This window comes from Melanaphis sacchari, unplaced genomic scaffold (assembly GCF_002803265.2).
Source record: "Melanaphis sacchari strain LSU unplaced genomic scaffold, SCAv2.0 Contig45_pilon_pilon, whole genome shotgun sequence".
In the NCBI taxonomy this organism is placed as follows: Eukaryota; Metazoa; Arthropoda; class Insecta; order Hemiptera; family Aphididae; genus Melanaphis; species Melanaphis sacchari.
Genome location: NW_020271303.1, coordinates 437584 through 459214, shown reverse-complemented (window position 1 = coordinate 459214; position 21631 = coordinate 437584). Strand labels below are relative to the sequence as shown.

The 21631-nt window shown below is 23.2% G+C and overlaps 1 protein-coding gene across 3 annotated transcripts in view; it reads left to right on the top strand.

The window, feature by feature from the left end:
• Positions 1-21284, top strand: part of LOC112598166 (probable multidrug resistance-associated protein lethal(2)03659) — a 42510-nt gene extending 21226 nt beyond the window's left edge. The window contains exons 3-26 of one of the 3 annotated variants that reach the window (XM_025344545.1): positions 748-858; positions 922-1056; positions 11898-12108; positions 13834-14056; positions 14197-14353; positions 14444-14582; positions 14667-14777; positions 14868-15149; positions 15211-15375; positions 15441-15562; positions 17644-17741; positions 17820-17905; positions 18029-18420; positions 18484-18794; positions 18857-18936; positions 19004-19154; positions 19248-19354; positions 19418-19541; positions 19618-19788; positions 19854-19981; positions 20041-20286; positions 20394-20566; positions 20653-20893; positions 20987-21284. In XM_025344545.1, the coding sequence (XP_025200330.1) occupies positions 748-858; positions 922-1056; positions 11898-12108; positions 13834-14056; positions 14197-14353; positions 14444-14582; positions 14667-14777; positions 14868-15149; positions 15211-15375; positions 15441-15562; positions 17644-17741; positions 17820-17905; positions 18029-18420; positions 18484-18794; positions 18857-18936; positions 19004-19154; positions 19248-19354; positions 19418-19541; positions 19618-19788; positions 19854-19981; positions 20041-20286; positions 20394-20566; positions 20653-20893; positions 20987-21070 (4048 nt within the window). In that variant the 3' untranslated portion in view covers positions 21071-21284. Of the gene's footprint in view, positions 1-747; positions 859-921; positions 1057-5100; positions 5306-9168; positions 9380-11897; positions 12109-13833; positions 14057-14196; positions 14354-14443; positions 14583-14666; positions 14778-14867; positions 15150-15210; positions 15376-15440; positions 15563-17643; positions 17742-17819; positions 17906-18028; positions 18421-18483; positions 18795-18856; positions 18937-19003; positions 19155-19247; positions 19355-19417; positions 19542-19617; positions 19789-19853; positions 19982-20040; positions 20287-20393; positions 20567-20652; positions 20894-20986 lie in introns of all 3 variants that reach the window. The other 2 variants (XM_025344546.1, XM_025344544.1) reach the window with 2 other exon arrangements.
• Positions 21285-21631: the final 347 nt, after the last annotated feature.

The following is a 21631-nucleotide window of genomic DNA, read 5'->3' as shown; positions in this document are numbered from 1 at the left end:
CTTAGATCATTACTTGTTTGAGATCCATGCTATGCACAATATCCCTTATTTATAGATTATTTTAGTTAGAATTAGGAAAATTTTTCATAATTTACTTTTTAAATTTTATTATATATTAATCATAAACTACTTTTATATATAAAAAAACCCTACATGTTTTTATATATGCATAAACATGCATAGTACGTACCCACTTCACGATTTATTTTGTTCTAATCAGATATTCTTTAAGAAAGTGAGATAAAAAATACTAAATTTAAGAATATATAGATATTTTTAAATTACGATAAATTAACATATTTGTGAATTATTGAAAACAATATAATTATTTCTACTAAAACACATAAGTATCTCAATTATAAATGGATTATAGTGTAATAATATAATATGTAATATAAATTAACTATCACAAAGGCTGCTTAAACTTAAAATTATTTTATTAACACAATCGCTTCATTTCCTTTGATTGTAAATAATCTTTACTAAAAAAAAATGTGGAATCAGATTTTAAATTCAACATAAAGAATAGTTAAAAGTTATTTAGCATGTTTTTTCATGTAATATACGTGATAATTGACTCGGAAAACAATAATTTATGTACTAAGCTTATAGCTTATATAGTTGTGTCTTAAACGTATTGTTTTTTTTTAATTCTAACTTAAATAATATTTTAATCGTAATTTAGTTAATAGTTGAATTGTATTAGCTAGTTAGTACTAGTTAATTGTTTTAATTTATTTTATTTAGGTGGACTTTAAAGCTATTTAAAACTGGACGAAAAAGAGATTTAGAAGTAAATGATTTGTATACAACTTTAAACGACCATTCTTCAGCAACATTAGGAAATGAGTTAGAAAAGTAAATTTATAAAATGTCAAATTTATAAACTATCAAACATACTTATACATATTCTATTTTAAGGAAATGGAGAATAGAATTAGCTAAAGCAAAACAGACAAATCGACAGCCTAGTCTATTAAGAGCATTACTTCAAATGTTTGGACCTAAGTTAATGTTATATGGATTTTTTCTTTCAATTGTTGAAATTGTATTAAGGTAAGATTTATTTATTCCCAAGGAAAACATTATATAGTTGTTTGATGCTTAATTGTTTGGTTCTATTAAAATTGAAATATATTTTTTAGGTAGTTAAGTCAATTAATTTTTATGATGGTAAAAAAAAAATATATATTTATAAATAATTTTTAAACTAAACCAAATTACTAAGAATATCAATCTTTCAAGGGTTAAGATTAGTAGGAAAGGTATAACATTTTTTTAGATGAATACAGTTGTATCTTAATAGTTATAAAATAATTGTAACTTTCATATTTTAGTATAAATGTATATGTTCTGTTAAATTAGAAATAAATTTGTGTGAGTAATGACTAATTGTTAATTTTAAATAAGTTTACATGGCAAAATTTTAAATTATTTAGATATGTTTATGTTAGGTTAGGTTTAATTTGCACTTATGTGAATAAAAATAAAAATTAAATTAAGTTTCATGAGTTTTAATTATCTTATATAAACATAATTTAATTCAAGGTTATTGTTTTGAATTATATCAAAGAAAAACAATGAATCTGATGTTAGTTATTTCCTAGATTAATAATATATGCACAGGTAGTATATATAGATAATTATATAATTAAACACTTAAAAAATATTTAACTGATTAATTATTAATTATTTAATTATATGTACAACTTTTAATTTTAAGAAAACTTTGCTTTATGTGGTTCATTATTTTAATCTTTTATATAGTAATATAGAAGAAAATATAAAAAATATTCTTTTTTGTTATGAAAATATAATTTAGAAATACTATAGATTGAAAAAGTATTTCTTGGTCAAAAATGAATGTTGTAAAATAAAATAAATATCATAGAAATATGTATACTTCTATTTTTTAAATTGTAATAATACTTAGTTATAATTTTTTTATAATATAAGTTCACATTTAAACTTCATGAATTATTAAAAAAGAAAAAATAATGCACACTTAAGTCAAAAGTTCAGGTACTTCTATATAGAAGATTATTCCTACTGGCTACTTTGTTTGAGATTCTTGTGAAAGATTGTTTTGAATATGTTATACTACCAATTTATCAAGTATCCAAAAATATGTTATCCACAATTATCTGCTTTTTTGGAGCTATATAAACAAAACCAAGAAAAGTGAACCATTGCCAAATATTATGTCTTAGCCTGTTTTCTGTTTTGCATCACTTTATGATAAATCATTTAAGCTGACTCAATTATATTTTTATTTTTTTAGAAGATTTAATAGAATATTCTAATTTAAAAATTATGATAGAGAAAATCTTCGAGATACTAGTCTTTTTAGGTCTTGATATCTGTCCAGGAACTGATGTATTTTCTTCAATACTATTTAGCTGCTGTTGTTATGCTTTGACTATATCTATTCATTGCCTATTTTCACTTTCAATGAATACTTGTGAGTTTCCCTTAGAATGAAAATCTTCTATTATAATCCCTGTTAAGAAGTCTTCCAACCATTGCAAAATATCAAATTACCAATTACTGTATAATTTTGAAACTGAGTATGTTACTTAAACTATTAGAAAAACTAATTGAATAAAAGTTTTCTGATATTTTTATAAATGGATAACATAGATTTTGCAAAGAAAAATCATTCAATACTAATCTCATTTTGTTTTATACATTTATAATTCAAAAGATGTCTTATGTTAATAAAGTAGACATAGGCTTACAGAGGCCTAAAAAAAAAACTTTTCTTTGTGGACCGTGTTTTATTGATTATATACTTTAAAAATTTGGTATATATGACTTATTTTTGTGTTAATGCCTCTAAATTTCATAATATCATGACTGATCTCCAATTTTTTATTCACCTATTTAAGTTTTAAATGGGCCAGGCTTAATCATATAAATTAGACAGCAGGTAATTATAATTACTTGTGAATAATAATGAAAAACAAAGAAATACATTGTAAAAATAAAACAAAATATTTAAAGTTATAAATTAACTAATATAAAATCACAACAGTATATTAGTGAAATCTATTTTAAAATTTGAGTTAGTGGTATTGGACCCATCTTGGAGTGTTCTAAAAATCCTTTTATAATGAAGTTGTAGTATTTTTTTTTTATTTCAGTACCTTTTTTACTATATTTAAAAAAATATTTGTTCCATTTAAACTAATTTTTACTAAATCTGATTAGTATCTTTTATGTATATACTACCAAAACAACTGAAAATTTGAAAATATCCCCATGAATTTAATAAAGCAGAAATATACTAAAATATTATTTAAAGTAAAATTATTTACAAATTTTCAAAACAAACTTTCTTGATAGATTTTACAGTTTATAAAATTTAAATATTTCTTATATTAAAAATAGTTAAATATAAACTAAATTAATAATTAAAAAAAAAAAAAAAATTAAATATACTTTATTTATCATTAAACAAAATTAGTTTTAGGGAGTAAATTCTATTCCACATTTCTTCGCTCTAAGTTATTTTATTTTCTATAATAAATTATCACTGAGTTCAAATTTAAAACAATTATTACAGTGATTTACTCAATGATAAAGTAAGTAGAGTGGGACAAGTACTTAATTAAAAAACAAAAAGAACTTTGAATTTTACTTTGCATGGATATTTAATCTGTTATTTTGTAACTGTTTATATATTCTTAAATAATGTATTAAAATATAAAAGCATTTAATTATTTGAATTAATTAATTTACTATTTATTATTTATGGATTGAAATTAATTATTGTTTTTTGTATAAGTTACATAAAGTATTGTAAAAATCATAGATTGATATACTACACACAAACAAGTTTAGGTTATTAACATTACATTTACCCATATCTTATATATTGACTTAACAAATAAGGTTAGATGCATTTTGTAAAAGCGTGTATACATTTATTATGACTGGTAAATTGTGAGTTATTTATTTTAAACTTAGATATGTCATTATTATTCCACTTTTTCACATTTCCACATTAGTTCTAATACGTTTAAAATAAACAGTTGTCCTTAACACATATTTTATTTTATCCATACTTAGCTTTTATAATAATTAAAATTATATTATGTTATCTGTTTAATATCAACTTCAATAATAGAACATATTAGCTATAATTATAAAATATAATAATTAATTTTCATTGTCATTTAAAAAAAAAAAAAAAGAAGTATTTAAGTTACTTATTACAATTACAATAAATAAATACCTATATAATTTATATAATAAATATAGTTCCTATTACATTACAAATTTATTTTAGTATTATTTTTTCAGCTATTGATAATATTTAAAGGCTCAAATCATTGAATAATTTACTATAGATCATTACTGATGCATTAATGCTTGTTGTACATTTATCATTTTTTAAATTTAGTGCTTGTGTATTGTTTTTTTTTTTTTAATATTTCAGTTTTATGCTTACTTATTCATGTTTATGCCATTTATCTACAAAATACAATATTTAAAAAATAATTTTAAAATAATTTATTTATTTTTCAATAATGGAATACATATTTTAAAAGTTAGATGTTTTGTTAAAACCATTTTTATTTATTTATCTTTTTTAGACTTTCTTATCTAATTTAATATTTTTTTATTGATATTTCATATTATGATTTTTATAATTAGCCAACTAGGTCATAGTATCTCCATTTAAATTAATTTATGTTTACTTAATAAATGATAGCTAAATTATACAACCGGGTTTTTAATTTTAATGTATTTTGAAATTGATTTATTATAAACTTATTGAGTGGAGTTGAATTGCATATTTTAAATTATTTGTTAACTAAATTTTATCATAAACTGTGCTTCATTTTATTATAGAGTAATATATCATAATATTAGCTCCTCTAGTTGAAATTTTATAATAATATAGTAATATACTAATTATAAAGTTATTTAGAAAAATGTATTGTTAAAGAATTTAGTTGTTATAAAGTTGGCACTAAATTTTGTATATTTATTTTACTCTAATTTCTAAAGGAGTCATATTTCTTAGATTTCTTAATACTGGTTAACAGACATTTTTGTTATTCATCAACACATACCCTTGTATTGGTTGTTCAGGATGATTCAACCCATATCTATTGGTTACCTGATTGGTCATTTTGATTCACCATCTACTACTGACTTGTACACAGCAATTGTGGCTGCAGTTGCATTGCTGTTATCTTCATTGTTGTGCACAATTGGACTGCACCAATATATGCTTGGTCAAGTTGAAATTGGTTTTAAAATACGTGTTGCTGTAACCACTATTATCTACTCAAAGGTACACACAACCTATAAAAAAATCTGTTAAAATTTAAAAAAAAATAATGATATTAGATAGAATTAAAAAAAATTGAAGATTGGTCTTTGATTTGGTAAATTCTTAAACTCTTTGTCAAAATAGTTTCTGATGGGGTTTTTTTTTTATGTTTATTTTTATATAATACATTATATTTCTTAAATTACATAACATTGTAGTTGATGTTGTGATCTTTGCTTATTTTGTTCACTATTTTCTATCTTCTCTTTACTTTGCATTGTTAACAATCTAATTTAAATAAGCTTGTACACATTTTATTTATTTCATGCCATTATTTTTTCGTACTAGAAAAGTAGATATACATACTACAAAGTTGAATATAGCTATGTATTATTTGCATTATTATATTGATACCAATATGTATTTGGATTAATTATTTTAATTTATAACATACTAATATGATTTCTACAATTAAATTTCATGTTTAAAATTCAAAATTCAAAATTTATTTTTTCAATGTTATATACTTCAAATTTAATTAGTCTTGTTTAAAATATTAGTATGTGTTAGTATAATATAATATTCATAAATAGTAGTAATAATAATAGATGTTTTTAAGCATGATATAATTCATCAAAGTTATTCGAAATGATTATATTTTACTTTATTTTCAGTTGTAGATAAATAAATTATAAATAAATTTTATCATTTAGTAAATGATTATGTAAGTACATTTTATAAGTTACAAAATATTACTATGATAAAACTATATGCTAGAAAAAATTTAATCCAACTCAAGGATGGTTAGGTTGCCCTCTGGCTCGTAATACTTTTTTATGATAGTTATTATTATGTATAAACTATAATATCCTATGCTTAATTAAATAGCTAAATTTAATCAAATTTTATTTTTATATAATAGTGTTCTCCAATTTGATAATTTTATTTTAAATTCCTAGACAAATTAAATGAGCAATTTAATTTTTTTAATAATTATTATTTGGATAATATTTTATATTTAAATACTTGTTATAGATTAATTCATTAGTAAAAAATATTTAATTATTTACACTTAAAAAAAAAAATAAAAATAGTTTGTTGTAATTGTACTATTAATTTTAGTTTTTATAAATATAAGCATAAAATGCTAAAAAAATTATTTTGTTTGAAGATTTAAATTTTTAATTGTGTCTAATATAGAAAGTTTTTCTATTATGTAATGTTATATAGGCATATAGGCATATAATGTATATATGTCAGATGTAAGCAGCATTTTTTGTAATATAATGGTCTTCTAAGATTTTAATCTATACCTACTTATTAGAGAAAATAATGTTTTGTGTTTATGTATAGATGAAAAAAAAAATCCATGTAAATTATTATTTTTTGATAGAAAATAATTTTAAATAGTTTTATTGACAACAATTATAGCCTGACTTTTTAAATGGTTGATCAACAGGTAAATCCAAGGTTCTATAAACTCTATAGATATATCTTCTATATTATAGAGGATTTACCAATACATTCAGCTTAAATAAAACAGTTATCAACAAAAATTATTAAATTGTTTATGTGTAGTTTCCAATACCCACATGATTTAATTCGTTTTATTAGTGTATTTCAATGTTATTTAGTTATACAAACATATTTTATACCATGGCATAAAAGGAACATTTAAAACAATTACCTTCTCTATTTTACTCAGAAGTAATAAATAAAGATTCACTTTAATGCACAGTATACATTTATATATATATATCTTATTTAGACATTTAATATCAGATTTTTTATAATAATTTATAATTAATTTTCTTTCTATATTGTTCATAATATTATATACGGTGTGCTCCTTTATAGGTTTTAAATTTTGAATTTATTATTGATTTAATTTCATCATTATTTAAATATTTGTTTTTGTTTTAAACAATTCACAATCATTTTAGAATTAAAATTGTACCCCAACTATATTTCAAATACACTAAAAATCTTTACTCTCAGTTTATTTGTATGCACATTTTTAAGGGGAAAAACAAAATAAACATTAACTCATTAACTGAAATTTGTTCAAAATAGTATCTTGCATTGATTATTGCTTTTAAATTTGATATTCTCATAATTTGATACAACTATTCTCCCTTTTGTTTTAAATTTTAGTGAGTATTCACTTTCTTATATTTTTAAAAACTGCATTTTATTATGTTTAATTTGTTTTTTAAACAATAAATATTTTCTTCTCTTATTTTTATTTTTTACAACAATTAATTCCTCTAGCTTTCATCATAGATTTCTGCCAATTTCATTGAACTATCATTATTTTGTATTTGTCATTCATATTGGCCATGTAATTGAGTATTTATGCAATAGATATCTGTCTATTAATTACTGTCCATATTAAAAATATAATTTCCATAATAACAGTCAACAACATTAAAAAAACAATTTCACTATTTCAGAAGATTGTTTTTAATTGGAATACAAAAGAAAAATATTTAATTGTACAAATTATTTGTAATTTAAAATTTTTTCTTTTGGAAGCCCCAGTTAGATCCACTAATCCTATACATTTCAACATTAGCCAAATAGGGCTTTAAAAATTAGAAAAAGTCCTCCTTCATAGGTGGGCGCACAAGCGCAGCAAGAGATTTGTGTATTGCATATGTAAAAATGTTTGGGAAAATTGATTGACCTATGGACCATAGAGTGTAAGTTATAGCCACTTAATCAGTGTTAATGACAGGCTAGCCAAGTCAACATATTAATTTTATTAAAATGAATCTAATTTAATACAAATAAATTAAATTAAACGTTTTCATTAAATAATTGATACTTTGAACAATTGCACTTAGTTTACAACAGGAACCTAATCAAATTAATGAACTGCAGTAACAATAACCAGCCAACCTTTGTACAATTAATAATTTTGGCTGTTCAAAATTTATTTAACTGATTATAAAACTATAGACTGCTTTATTCTGTATGCTGTATCTAAAATTAAGGTTTGTGCATTCCTAAAGCCTTCTTTGCATTTCTTTTCTTAATAATACCACTGGTTAGACTTAATAGTTATGACTCAACAACAGATTGGTTAAAATAAACAAGTAATAACATGTTTTTGATGTATAAGTACATAAGTGAAGATTTTAATTTCTTTTCATTTTTTTTTTTAGAAAGCTCTAATTAAAGAAAAATATACTTGCCAAATAAATGATATACAATTATTTTTAATGCAATTATTAATAAATTATACTGTTTTAATCTAATAGAAAATTATGATTTAGTAAAGTACTGCATGTCCAAATTTATCTTTTTGTTAATTTTTTATAATAATTATAGTATAAAATATAATAGTATTAATAATGTATAATAATTTTTTATACTTTGAATTAATCCTTATTATTTACGAAATCATATGCATTTTTTGTTCTGTGCTTAATTTAGATATTTTAATTAAATGTTAAGTAGTTAAAGTAGTTTGTTGTTTCATTACTACTAATAATTTGTGTTGTGTATTATATGCATATTAATTAATGTACATACTTGTTAACTGAAAATATTTGTAAAAATTATTTGATCTTAAGTGTATGAGTAAAATAAAATATCTGATTTAAATTCATTATAATATTTATTAAATTTGATTATGAATATAAGGGACGAAACTAAAAAAGTTTAGAATATACCGACTATTTACAATATTACATTTTATTTAGTATATTTTAGTTTTTTTCTTATTAATAATAGTTAGAAGTTAGAATTCTGTGAAGAAATTGATTTTCAGTTATATTTTAGAACATAATATATAGGGACATGACAAATCAGATATATTTTTTTAATTAACCATGTTGATTATTAGAGAATATTTTTTGTGTTTGATATGACTTATATAGTGTATGCCAGCCGATCTTCTTGGGTCGTATAATTGCACAATTTGAACCAGACATACCATCAGATCAGTCTTCTCATCTTGGGATATTTTATGGGATTTGCTTGTTGGGAACCGTTGCATTGAAGACTTTTGGTTTCACCACCTACGATATGCTGACCACGCATATGGGCATGAAGATGCGCGTATCGACGTGTTATCTCATTTATAATAAGGTACCTTTGCGGTCCTTTTCACGATATGAGTATTTAATTAACCCAACACAAGTGTGATTGCTTAATGCATTTTTCTGGCAAACAAAAGATAGCATTTTTATCTGATTTTAAGTTTAAATTTAATGTTTTAAGGAAATGTGTTAATTCTACGTTTGCATTATATATTATAGTTGGTTCAAATAACTGAAAACAACTTTTTAAATTTAAATGTTGACTGTAATTTTAATCTTAATTCTGATAGATATTTTTTTCAAATTCATAAATTAAAGTTATTTCTTGTTATATGCTAGCATAATTGATTCCCTCAGTAAATATTTTTACTTATTTATTTGTTGTGAAGAATTACATGGTTTAGACAGTATTATTATTAAATTTATCCATTCATATTAATACAATTAATTATTATTTATGTTGATATTATTGAAGTTAAATATAGTAATATAAACCCTTTTTAATGAACACTTATAAATTTTTATAAACTATTTATTTGATTAGTCAGTTCTAATTGATAAAATTACAGTATGATGCTTAAGTGTGGTCTAGATTTAATTGATTTCAGTTTAGATTATTTAATTATTAACGTTATATAAACATTTTATAATCTATGTTTTCATAATTGCATCAATGCAATTTTGCATTTTATTATTATTTATAATTTGTTTATATTACAATTATATATTATTATTATTATTATTCAAAAAATAATAAATGTATATTACATTTGGTCAGAAATAACTATAATTTTGATTTTAATATTGAAAGACAGATATAAAAATTTAAATTACTGTATAGTGTATGTGTATACTAATTATAAAAGACAATAAAAACTATGATATTTTTTTGTGAGTAATATTTCAAATCATAATTGTATCAGTAACTTAAAATTTTGTTACTGAATGGGACTATCAACATTTTCTTTAGTTGGTTACTATTAGTTTAATAAAATAAGCTTTTGTAATGTTATCTTTTGCTGGTCAACTTAGTCAACTTGCTATATTCCTATTTTTTTATTGCTGTTGCATTGCATTTTGGTTTTGTTAATATTTGTGTGTGTGTCTTATGCTTTTTTAACATATGAGAAAAATAATTTTGTTTTTAGTTAGATGTTTAGATTATAGACATTAAAAAAGAAATATTTCAATTGATATTTCATTAATTATCTATCAAGTTATGCAAATGATTATATTCACATTTATAATATAGTAGGTTTATTTGCACTTATTATTCTAAATTCAATTACTTTGTAGTTAGTAGTCAAAGGTATTTTGCTATGTTTAATAAAATAACCAAAAAATTAGGTTGTAATTATATAGCCTAATGTATATTTAACATTTATTATGACATAAAGACATAATATTGTTTTATTAATATTTGTATATATGTATATTGTAATGTATTGGCAACTATACTTGATTATATAATTAGTTAGATATAAAAATAAAATAAGCATTATCTACATATAATAACTATAATTATTATAATTCCATAAATAAACCAAAATCTACCTATTAAAAAAATATTTCCATTAATAAAAATAGTTTTTTTAATTTTAAAATGTAGTTAGTTTTTCCATGGGTTCTAATATAATAATTAATTTGGATGTTTTAGTATGTATATATAATATATAATTTAATAATATAAATTATAAATAGGTTATTAGATATTGTATCCATTTCATAATCAAATTCTTGTATGGTTACTTCTTACACTTATAATAAATCTTAAAATAGTGTTCTCACCATTTTATTTTGTATACTTGATAAGATTTTAATTTGTGTATTTTTGCAGTAATGGTTTTAAGAAGAGTTTGTGGTAGTAATTACTTTCTTCTCCCTTTGGACTTAGTTAATTCCTTTTGAATCTAAGTATTAAAATAAAATAATTTATGGCTATTTAAAATTTTAATATCTAACAGGAATTTAACTTAAGTACCAACTAAGTAGACTTGGAAAAGTCTGTAGTTAGAGTAAGAAAACAATTTTTTTGTGCCATGGTACTAAATTTGGAGTGAAAATTCTTCTTGATATTTTGTCCAAACCACTTCTACTTTTCTGTCGTATACCCTCAAACATTGACAATCACCTACAAGTTGCTTAATCGGTGCAATGCCTACATTTGTTTAAAAATTGATAGATATATGCAGATCAATATTAATTGATTGATAAACGAACATAAAATCACATAATATTGGTTTATTTTATACAATTTATAGTTTCAATAATAATTGATCAAATTGATGCTTGTGGGTATAATATAATGTTTTATATATTTTTTTATTTTGGTTATTTGATAAGTAATAAAAGATAAATATATATATATATATATTACTTAAATAATTAAATATAGACGTTTAGGACATTATTGTTTGTATACAATTTATTATTTGTGTAAAACATAAATAAGATTATGTATTTTTTATCTTATTTTTATTATTATTTTAATATATAACAGAATGAGTAATATTATATATATATATGTACCTTTATGTGTGTGTGTATGTGTGTGTGTATCTATGTAGAATGTCTCAGCCTCTGCTCATCGGCGGACTGTTAGCATATTTCGACCCTGATGAGTCCAGACATACTGACTTGAAACATGCATATTTTTATGCATTGGGTTTGGTGTTAAGTATGTTTGCTACAATGGTCTTGTATCATTCAACACAATTAGAAATCATACATTGCGGAATGAAGATGCGTGTTGCCTGCTGTTCATCGATATTTTATAAGGTATATAAATTCTTAATAAAACTTAATAAGTTTTTTTTATATGACTATGTAAGTTCTTTAAAAGCTTTGGAAGAACACATTTTATTCTATTTCTGATTACTTACTCAAAACGAATTATACATTATTTATAGTTAATGTGTTATTACTTATTACTATTGTTATTCAAACATATATGAAACAGCAATATTCTATTATATTTATTATTGTGACGAGTAATCCCTTGTTTGTTATCTTTTTCTAATTAGCCAAATTTACATTTACAAACAATATAGATTGGTATAAATAAATTACACAGACAATTTTATATACATATTTTTATAGGTTATTTTAATCTATGCTATTACACATAAACAATTTGTTTTGTAATAATCAATTATTATAATTAAGATAATATAAGTCTTAACTCTTAACACATGATAATGTGGATGAAAATAAATAATCTCACTATTAAAACTGTTTAATATTAAGTCCATTATTACAAATTTAATCGTTATACCTACTAATAATTATCTAATGAATGTTATTTCTTACGGTTTTTTTAATTTTCTATTTGCACATCTGTTAATACGATGTAGGAACTTTAAAATAATATCCGTTCCTAAAAATAGTGACATTTTATGTGAAATCTAAATAATATATCATATAAATAATCATGTAGGTATAGTAAGTACCTATACTATTTATAATGTTGTTATTATATATTATTAAATCTTATATTGTTCTATTATTTTAAAATTAATTTGATTAATGATAAAATTAAATAATGAATCAATGATATTTAATGTATAAATATTAATATATTATATCCTACTTGTACCTGTTAAATTAATATTATATGATAGTTTCATTCTACTGCAGAATAGATTAAATTTTATCATCCTATGATTTTACTGAAATTAAATATTCTTCCTGTGTTTTATACTACAAAACATAATTTAGTTTGTTTAGTTGAATATTTATTTGTAAATTTAATTAATTCTATTTGAATTATAACTTAATATTTTACCTGTAACAACCTGTATGTATAAAAATAAAAAAACATGTTTGGATTACTCATACTTAATATTATTTATGATTTTATTTCATAGTGAATGTATTTTATATGAAACAATATGTGAGTACATTTCTTGAACACCTTATACAAATTTAGTTTGTGTGATATTTGTTTTGTATCTTACAAAATAACTTGATATATTTTCTGAAGAATTTGTATATCTACTTGTGAAGTACATGGAGTATACATATTATACGTTTTTTTAGTCAAGTAGGTAACTATAACTTTTATATTTAGGACTATAATACCTGAATATAATTCTCATTATTTTCATACTTTTGGTTTTAAAAGTTGATCATCCAAAATTTTGTATAGTTATAATTAAGCATCCGTTTTTTTCATTTAACTACATTATATACACTTACTAGCAGTCTACCTACCAATATTTCAATAATAATATGTATAAATTAAATTGTGTGTACATAAATTGTAAATTGTTTGTGCATGTTGTTTGAGCTTTAATAATACTTAACGTAGAAAATAAAATAATTGATTGTTTTGCATGTTTTGTTTATTGTATATATGTATATATATTTATAGTTCTAAAAGATATATTAATATTGTTATAAGATTGAATATTAAAGATTGACTTATGAAATATTAGTTAATAATAGCAATATAATTATTGTGAATAAGTATTAGAAAAAAAATAAGAAATTTATTATGTATAGGCATTACGGTTAAGTAAAACTGCTCTTGGCGAAACCACGGTCGGTCAAGTTGTAAATTTATTATCAAATGATGTAAATCGATTCGATATAGCAGTAATTTTTCTGCACTATCTATGGATTGGTCCACTGGAAACTATTGTGGTTACATATTTTTTGTGGCAAGAAGTAGGCGTGTCATCAATATTTGGAGTAGGCGCGTTACTTATGTTCATTCCTCTACAAGGTTTGTAAAATAACATTTCAATTCAAATGTTGATTACCACAATAATACATACATTTTCCTGTTAAAACAGCATGCTTATGTATAGGTTCCTTATTATGGAATTTAATATTTAATAAATGAAACAAATGTTCAATTTTTAGGATGGTTGGGTAAAAAAACTTCGGAACTTCGACTGAAGACGGCTATCCGAACTGACGAAAGAGTTCGTTTGATGAATGAAATCATTTCGGGCATACAAGTTATTAAAATGTACACTTGGGAAAAACCTTTTGCCTATCTTGTACAATATGCCAGAAAGTACGTTCATATATAATTAAGTTTTGATTTGGTAAAAACAATAAAACAACTTGTTTAAATATATTTGTAATTTGTGTTTCGTAACGTTAGGAAAGAAATTCAACAAATTAAGGGATCTTCTTACATAAGAGGCGTTTTGTTATCATTCATAGTGTTTCATACTAGAATTGCATTATTCTTCAGTATTTTGTCTTACGTGCTGCTCGGAAATTTTATAACCGCTCAAAAAGTATAAATTACCACAGTTAAAATAATAACCATTATATTGGATTTAAGATAATATAAAATTTAAGCTACATTTTTATGTTTTTAGGTTTTTGTCATAACTTCGTATTACAATATATTGCGAACAACAATGACGGTATTTTTCCCTCAAGGTATTGGACAAATAGCCGAGATGTTAATATCTATAAAACGCCTTCAAGTATGGATGAGTTTATGTTTATTTTAAAAATGATTAATTTATACTGAGAATAAATATGATTTAAATTACTTATAATTATTATTTTTTTAGAATTTTTTATTGTATGAAGAAAAAAACACTCAAGTGGCAAATCGTTCAAAAGCTGACAAAGCTTCTAATGGTGTTAGAAAACCAATCATTATTAATGACAACGATGAATCCTCACTAAATGACCAAAATGACCCAGAACAATTAGGCGATTTAGGTATAGTTGTTTCTAATGCTACAGCTAAGTGGACTGATGCTCAAACTGAAAATTCCTTAGAAAATATTAATCTAACCGTAAAACCTGGTAGATTAGTTGCTGTTATTGGTCCTGTAGGAGCTGGAAAAGTAAAATATACAAGATCTATAAAATATTATTTCGATTATAATATTATGAAATCTATTACAGAGTTCATTATTACATGCAATTTTACGAGAATTACCACTTTCCGAAGGAAATATTTCTGTGCGTGGTGTAGTTTCTTATGCATCGCAAGAACCGTGGTTATTTGCTGGATCAGTTCAACAAAATATTTTATTTGGTTTGCCAATGGACAAAGAACGTTATAAAAAAGTAACTAGTTAACAAAATGTTCTAATCCTTAAATTAATTTGTGTACTTATTTTTTTGTAAACCAGGTTATAAAAGTATGTGCATTAAAAACAGATTTTGAACAATTTCCTTATGGTGATAGAACAATTGTAGGAGAAAGAGGAGTTTCACTTAGTGGCGGACAAAGAGCAAGAATTAATTTAGCTAGGTAAGTTAAGTTGTTAGCTTGTTGCAAAGAAATTCATAATAATTATCAATAGTTTTAGATTCTGAGCGGGGAAATTAATATATTGATTTTACAATAATTTGTGTTTTTTTTATCTGTCACCACCTTTAGGTCAGTAAAAATGATTTGATTTTCAACATTAGTGGTAATTTTTAGTAGAAAATTAGATCTAGTTAGTAGGTACTTGAAAAGGTGAAAAGTAAAAATTGTTCAGTATTTTTAATGATGGGCAAAAACAAAATACTGTGGAACCTCGATAACTCGAACTTTTATAAGTCAAATTTTCGATAACTCGAATTTTTTTTTCGCCCCCAACTGATTCGAGTTATCGAGGTTCTACTGTATAAAGTAAATAAAAACAAGAATTTTTACGTTAAGCCAGTTTTTGACAAAACTAATTTACTTATTATTTTGTTATAATTTAAAATGAATAACCGTAAAAACTTTAATTTCTAAGTCAGTGTTTAAATTATTATTTTTTATACATGGTATAATTTTCAAAATATTGTGAATCTTTTTTAGGTATTTAAAAGTTTCTCATTAATTTTTTATTTATAAAATTTATAAAAAGAGTAAATCCACAAAATTGTTTCATAAGCATTTGAAGATAGAATTTTAAAAAATGTCTTCAAAATCGTTAAAATTAACAAATTATTTTATGGTCATGAATTCATAATTTTACATTTATGGCTAAGTTTCGAAAATTTAATAAAAGGTTCTTTATAAGTTCAGTATTTTTTTTAAAAATACAATTTTTAATGAAAAGCCAAAATATTTTTTTATGATCATTGAAGTTCAAATATTTACGACATTATTTATTTACCAATAAAATTACTATATTTCCTTAAAAATTTTTTATTATTTGGTTGTAATTCTCTAAATTTTCATATTATCATTTTCTATAAATCTTAAAAATTAAAATATTTTGAGTCTTTGAGTTAATCTTAAGCATGTGAAATTTTTGGTTTTTATAATTTTTTTTATAAATTACGATGTAAAATTTGTTGTTTGAAAATTTAATACAAGATCCCTCTTAGTAATTTTTATATCTGCAAAAATATTATAAAAATAACAAGGCCAAATTGTTTTAACATGCATAGTAGTATAAATGTTTACAAAATCACAAAAATGTATATAGGTACTACAAGCGTTTTTAGTAAAAAAATTAAGGTTTGAAAATAAAATACAATATTCCTCATTAGTTCATATTGGAATTAAACAATTTAAAAAATATTTAAACACAAATATTTTTTTTTATAGAAAATTGAAGTTTAAATTTTGACTAGATGACATATTTAAATGATGAATAATGATGTTCATATTATTATATTATAATTTAAAATCATTATTCATGGAGATTCGAAACTTATATGTATATTATAAATTTTATTTTACACGATGACATTTTAAAGTATGTAGATTAGTTTTAAGATTTTATCTAATTATACCATAAACCTATTCATGTCATTTCATGATAAAGGGGTATTGATTAAACAATTAATAACAATAATATAATATGGTTTAAATTATACTCATTATATTATTATTATGTTAATAAATGCAATATTTTTAGTAAAAATTAAATTAGCCTATCTTACTATTAATTGTATAATAAATTATTTTAATTGCATCATCAAAAAATGCATTATAAAATGTATTTAGTGATATTGGCTGACAAATCAACTTCGCTCAAATTATTTTTTGTATACAACAATGTATCATTGAATTTAAATTTAACAAATTTATTTACAATGACTCACTTGACATCTACTGTATAGCAGAGCGGTAACCATATTTTATCCACCTTTTTATAATATTTATTTGACTAAATATTTTATTATCTTAGAGGTTATTGTATGTTATTGTCAGTTGTGTTTGAAATGTTTTATCCTATTAAATATAGTTTGCAAATAATATACCGATATTGAAGACATTTTCTTCTTTTCTACTTATTTGAAAAGAAGCTTTATCAGCTATAAATATGAATTCATATACCATATAATAAAATTATTTTATTTTGTTTTTTTCGAGATAATTCAAAATTGTATACTTTTTGGTTACAGAGCTATTTATAAACCAGCAGATATTTATTTATTAGACGATCCTTTATCTGCTGTTGACACTCATGTTGGCAAGCATTTATTTGAGATATGTATTAAAGGTAATTTTTATTAGAGTCTTAAGTTGTCATAAATGACATAAATAACATAAATAATTGTGAACTATTCAATTTTTTTAGGTTATTTGAAAGAAAAGACTTGTATTTTAATTACTCATCAATTACAATATTTAACTAAAGTTGATCGAATTGTTTTAATGGAAAATGTAAGTATTATTGAGTTTACAATTCTGAGGTTTATATATTTTTTTATTATGAATATTATGAATGATAAGTAAATAATAATTTTAAATAATGGTTAATGAGTTTATGTTAAAATTCTTTTTTAGGCAAATATATTAGCTGAAGGTTCATATCAGGAACTTCAAGCTTCTGGTTTAGACTTTACAAAATTGCTCGGATCTTTAGTTGAAACAACTGTTGTATCAGATAATGAATCTAGTTCTAAACTTACGAGCACCCAAACATTAAGTCCACGTACCATTTTATCAAGACAAGTTTCTACTCAAAGTGTTGCTTCGTCTAATGATGAGAGTAAACTTGAAACACAAGAAGAACCAATTGAAGTGGCTGAAACTCGTTCATCTGGAAATATTTCACTTACTGTATACTCATCATATTTTTCTGCTGGTGGAAATGTTTGTAAAATATCATTTTTATTGTTCATGTGTGTTTTCACCCAAGCCTTAGCATCTGGTGGAGATTATTGGATAACATATTGGTATTGCACAGCATTATTATTATCTTAGTATTTATTTTATTACTTATCTAATTGTATTTTTAGGGTTAATTTAGAAGAATTTATTTTTCGTAATTCAAGTAGTGTGAATGATAGTATATTGACATCCTCAGATAATAATGGTACAACTTCATCAACAACTAGTGTTATATCTGATAAATTGCTGTGGTGGACAATTTCACGACAAGCTTGTGTCATAGTTTTTGCAGTCTTAACATTCACTATGATCATTTCTACCCTTGTTAGATCTGCTACATTTGTGTCGGTTTGTATGGGAGCGTCTATGAATCTGCATAACAAAATGTTTAATGCTATTACCAGAGCCACAATGTATTTTTTTAACACAAATTCATCAGGTAAAAATTGTATAAATTATTGCATATTAATTAAGTTTATATAATTTATTTTATTTTATTAGGACGAATTCTCAATCGATTTTCAAAAGATATGGGTGCAATTGATGAAATGTTACCTGTGGCTTTAATGGATTGTATACAAGTAATATTAATATTAATTTAACAAATAATATATGAGAATAAATCTTATGAATTTATGTTCATTATAGATTGGATTAACACTGATGGGAATCATTATTGTTGTTGGAATAGTTAACATATATCTTATGATACCAACATTTATAGTTGCAATCATCTTTTACAAAATTCGAGTTTTTTATTTGTCAACTTCTCGAAGTGTCAAACGTTTGGAAGGAGTTAGTAAGCATACATGAGTTTTTATCAACCATTTTTGTTATTGTGAAGTAATATAAAATTTTAAAAATCTTTTTTTTTTTTGTAATAAAAAAATAGCACGAAGTCCCGTGTTTGCACATTTAAATGCATCATTACAAGGTTTAACAACAATTAGAGCATTTGAAGCAGAACAAATTTTATCTAAAGAATTTGACAACCATCAAGTTAGTAAAAAAGCTATATTTTTTTTTTTATTATTTATATGTTTATTATTTCAACAATTATAGGATTTACATTCTTCCGCTTGGTATTTATTTATATCTTCAAGTAGAGCATTTGGTTTTTGGTTGGATATAGTCTGCCTTATCTATATAAGCGTAGTTACATTCAGTTTCTTAATTGTGGGCAACAGTAAGTTAAATAAAATAATCTTAAAATAATACAAATGTTAATATATTTTAAATGTTATTTTTTAATTTAATTTTAGATACATTTGGAGGAAATGTGGGTCTGGCTATTACTCAAGCAATTGGATTAACTGGTATGTTCCAATGGGGAATGAGACAATCAGCTGAATTGGAAAACCAAATGACATCAGTTGAAAGAGTATTGGAATATACAAATGCTCCACAAGAAGCTGCTCTTGAATCACCTCCTGGTAATTTTAACTAAATTGTGTTGTAATCAAATGTAAATCAAATGACACTGAGTAATTGTTTTTAGAAAAAAAACCATCAAAAGATTGGCCTCAGAAAGGACAAATTTTGTTCAAAAACTTTTATTTACATTATAGCCTAAATTCGCCATACGTTTTGAAAGATCTCAATATAAAAATTGAATCAATGGAAAAAGTAATTTTTAGTACTAAATCATATTTTAAAACAGTTATTAACGTCCATATTATATTTAGATCGGAATTGTTGGTAGAACTGGTGCTGGAAAGTCATCTTTGATAGGAGCGTTGTTTAGATTAGCTGTGAATGAAGGTTCTATTCTTATTGATGATTTGGACATTCATGATTTGGGATTACATGAACTTAGGTCCAAACTTTCTATCATTCCTCAAGAACCAGTTTTGTTTTCGGGAACAATGCGAAAAAATTTAGATCCTTTTGATGAATACCCAGATCATGCTCTTTGGAATGCTTTAGATGAAGTAATGATCAATATTTATTTTTCTCTATTTTAATACTGTTAATATTAATAATGCTTATGCATGAATAATAGTTATTTCTCTTATTAATTATAATACTATTATTCAAGGTTGAACTGAAAGATGCAGTTGAAGATTTACCTGGTGGCCTAAACTCAAAGATGTCTGAAGGCGGTTCTAATTTCAGTGTTGGTCAAAGGCAATTGGTGTGTTTAGCAAGAGCTATAGTGCGAAATAATAAAATTCTTGTGTTGGACGAAGCCACTGCCAATGTTGATCCACAGTAATAAATAAATCATAGAATAACTATCATTTATTAATACTGTAAAATATCCTAACTATATAATTTCCTTGGATTTATTTTTACAGAACTGATGCATTGATTCAAAATACAATTAGAAATAAATTTAAAATGTGTACAGTCTTAACAATTGCTCACCGTTTGAATACTGTTATGGATTCGGACAAAGTTCTTGTAATGGATGCTGGTAAAATGGTTGAATTTGATCATCCCTACAATTTGTTGAAAAACAAGGATGGGTTTTTGTACAAAATGGTGGATCAAACCGGAAAGACTACAGCTGAATTGTTACATAGTGTAGCTGCTGAGGTAATATATTTTATAATTCTCTATTTTTATTTGACAGTATCAAAATGTGTGCATATCTAATGTTAACTTAACAAAATTATGTTGTATGGACAGAGTTATCAAACCCAACAGTTAACTAGAGAATCTCCAATCAAACTAATTGACGAAGATGTAGATGACACAAATAGAAATACCTAGTTATTTTCCTTTCCAAAGTAATTATTATTAATCACATGATGCCTTACATAATACATTATTATTATAAAACATTTTTTTAATGACCAAGATAAATTTTCACAATGTCAAAATTGCTGTGTTATTTTAAGATAATTTTGTACAACAAGTTTAAATTTATGTTTCAAATTTAAATTAAATTAGTTTTTATGTAGTCAATATTAGTACATCCAAGATATTTAAATATTTTGTTTTATGGTTTATATTGTATACTATAGAGATAAGTAAGTTGTTTTCTGTTAAATTCTACATGTTTATTTTGTTAAAGTATAGATCATCACTTTTTTACTTAAGTGTTGTTTATTTTTACTGTTCCAAACAATTTAAAAATATAAATAATAGTATACTTTTACAAGCATTTCTGTTATACACGTTAAAAGAAAATTCATTTTAACATTTTTTACCTACAACCTATATTATAAACGTAGAACAATTAAATTAATTAAACACTTGGAAAAATCCATTTGGAAAAGCAACTACATTACAATTATAGCACAATTAAACGACTGGGGATTAATTCACTAC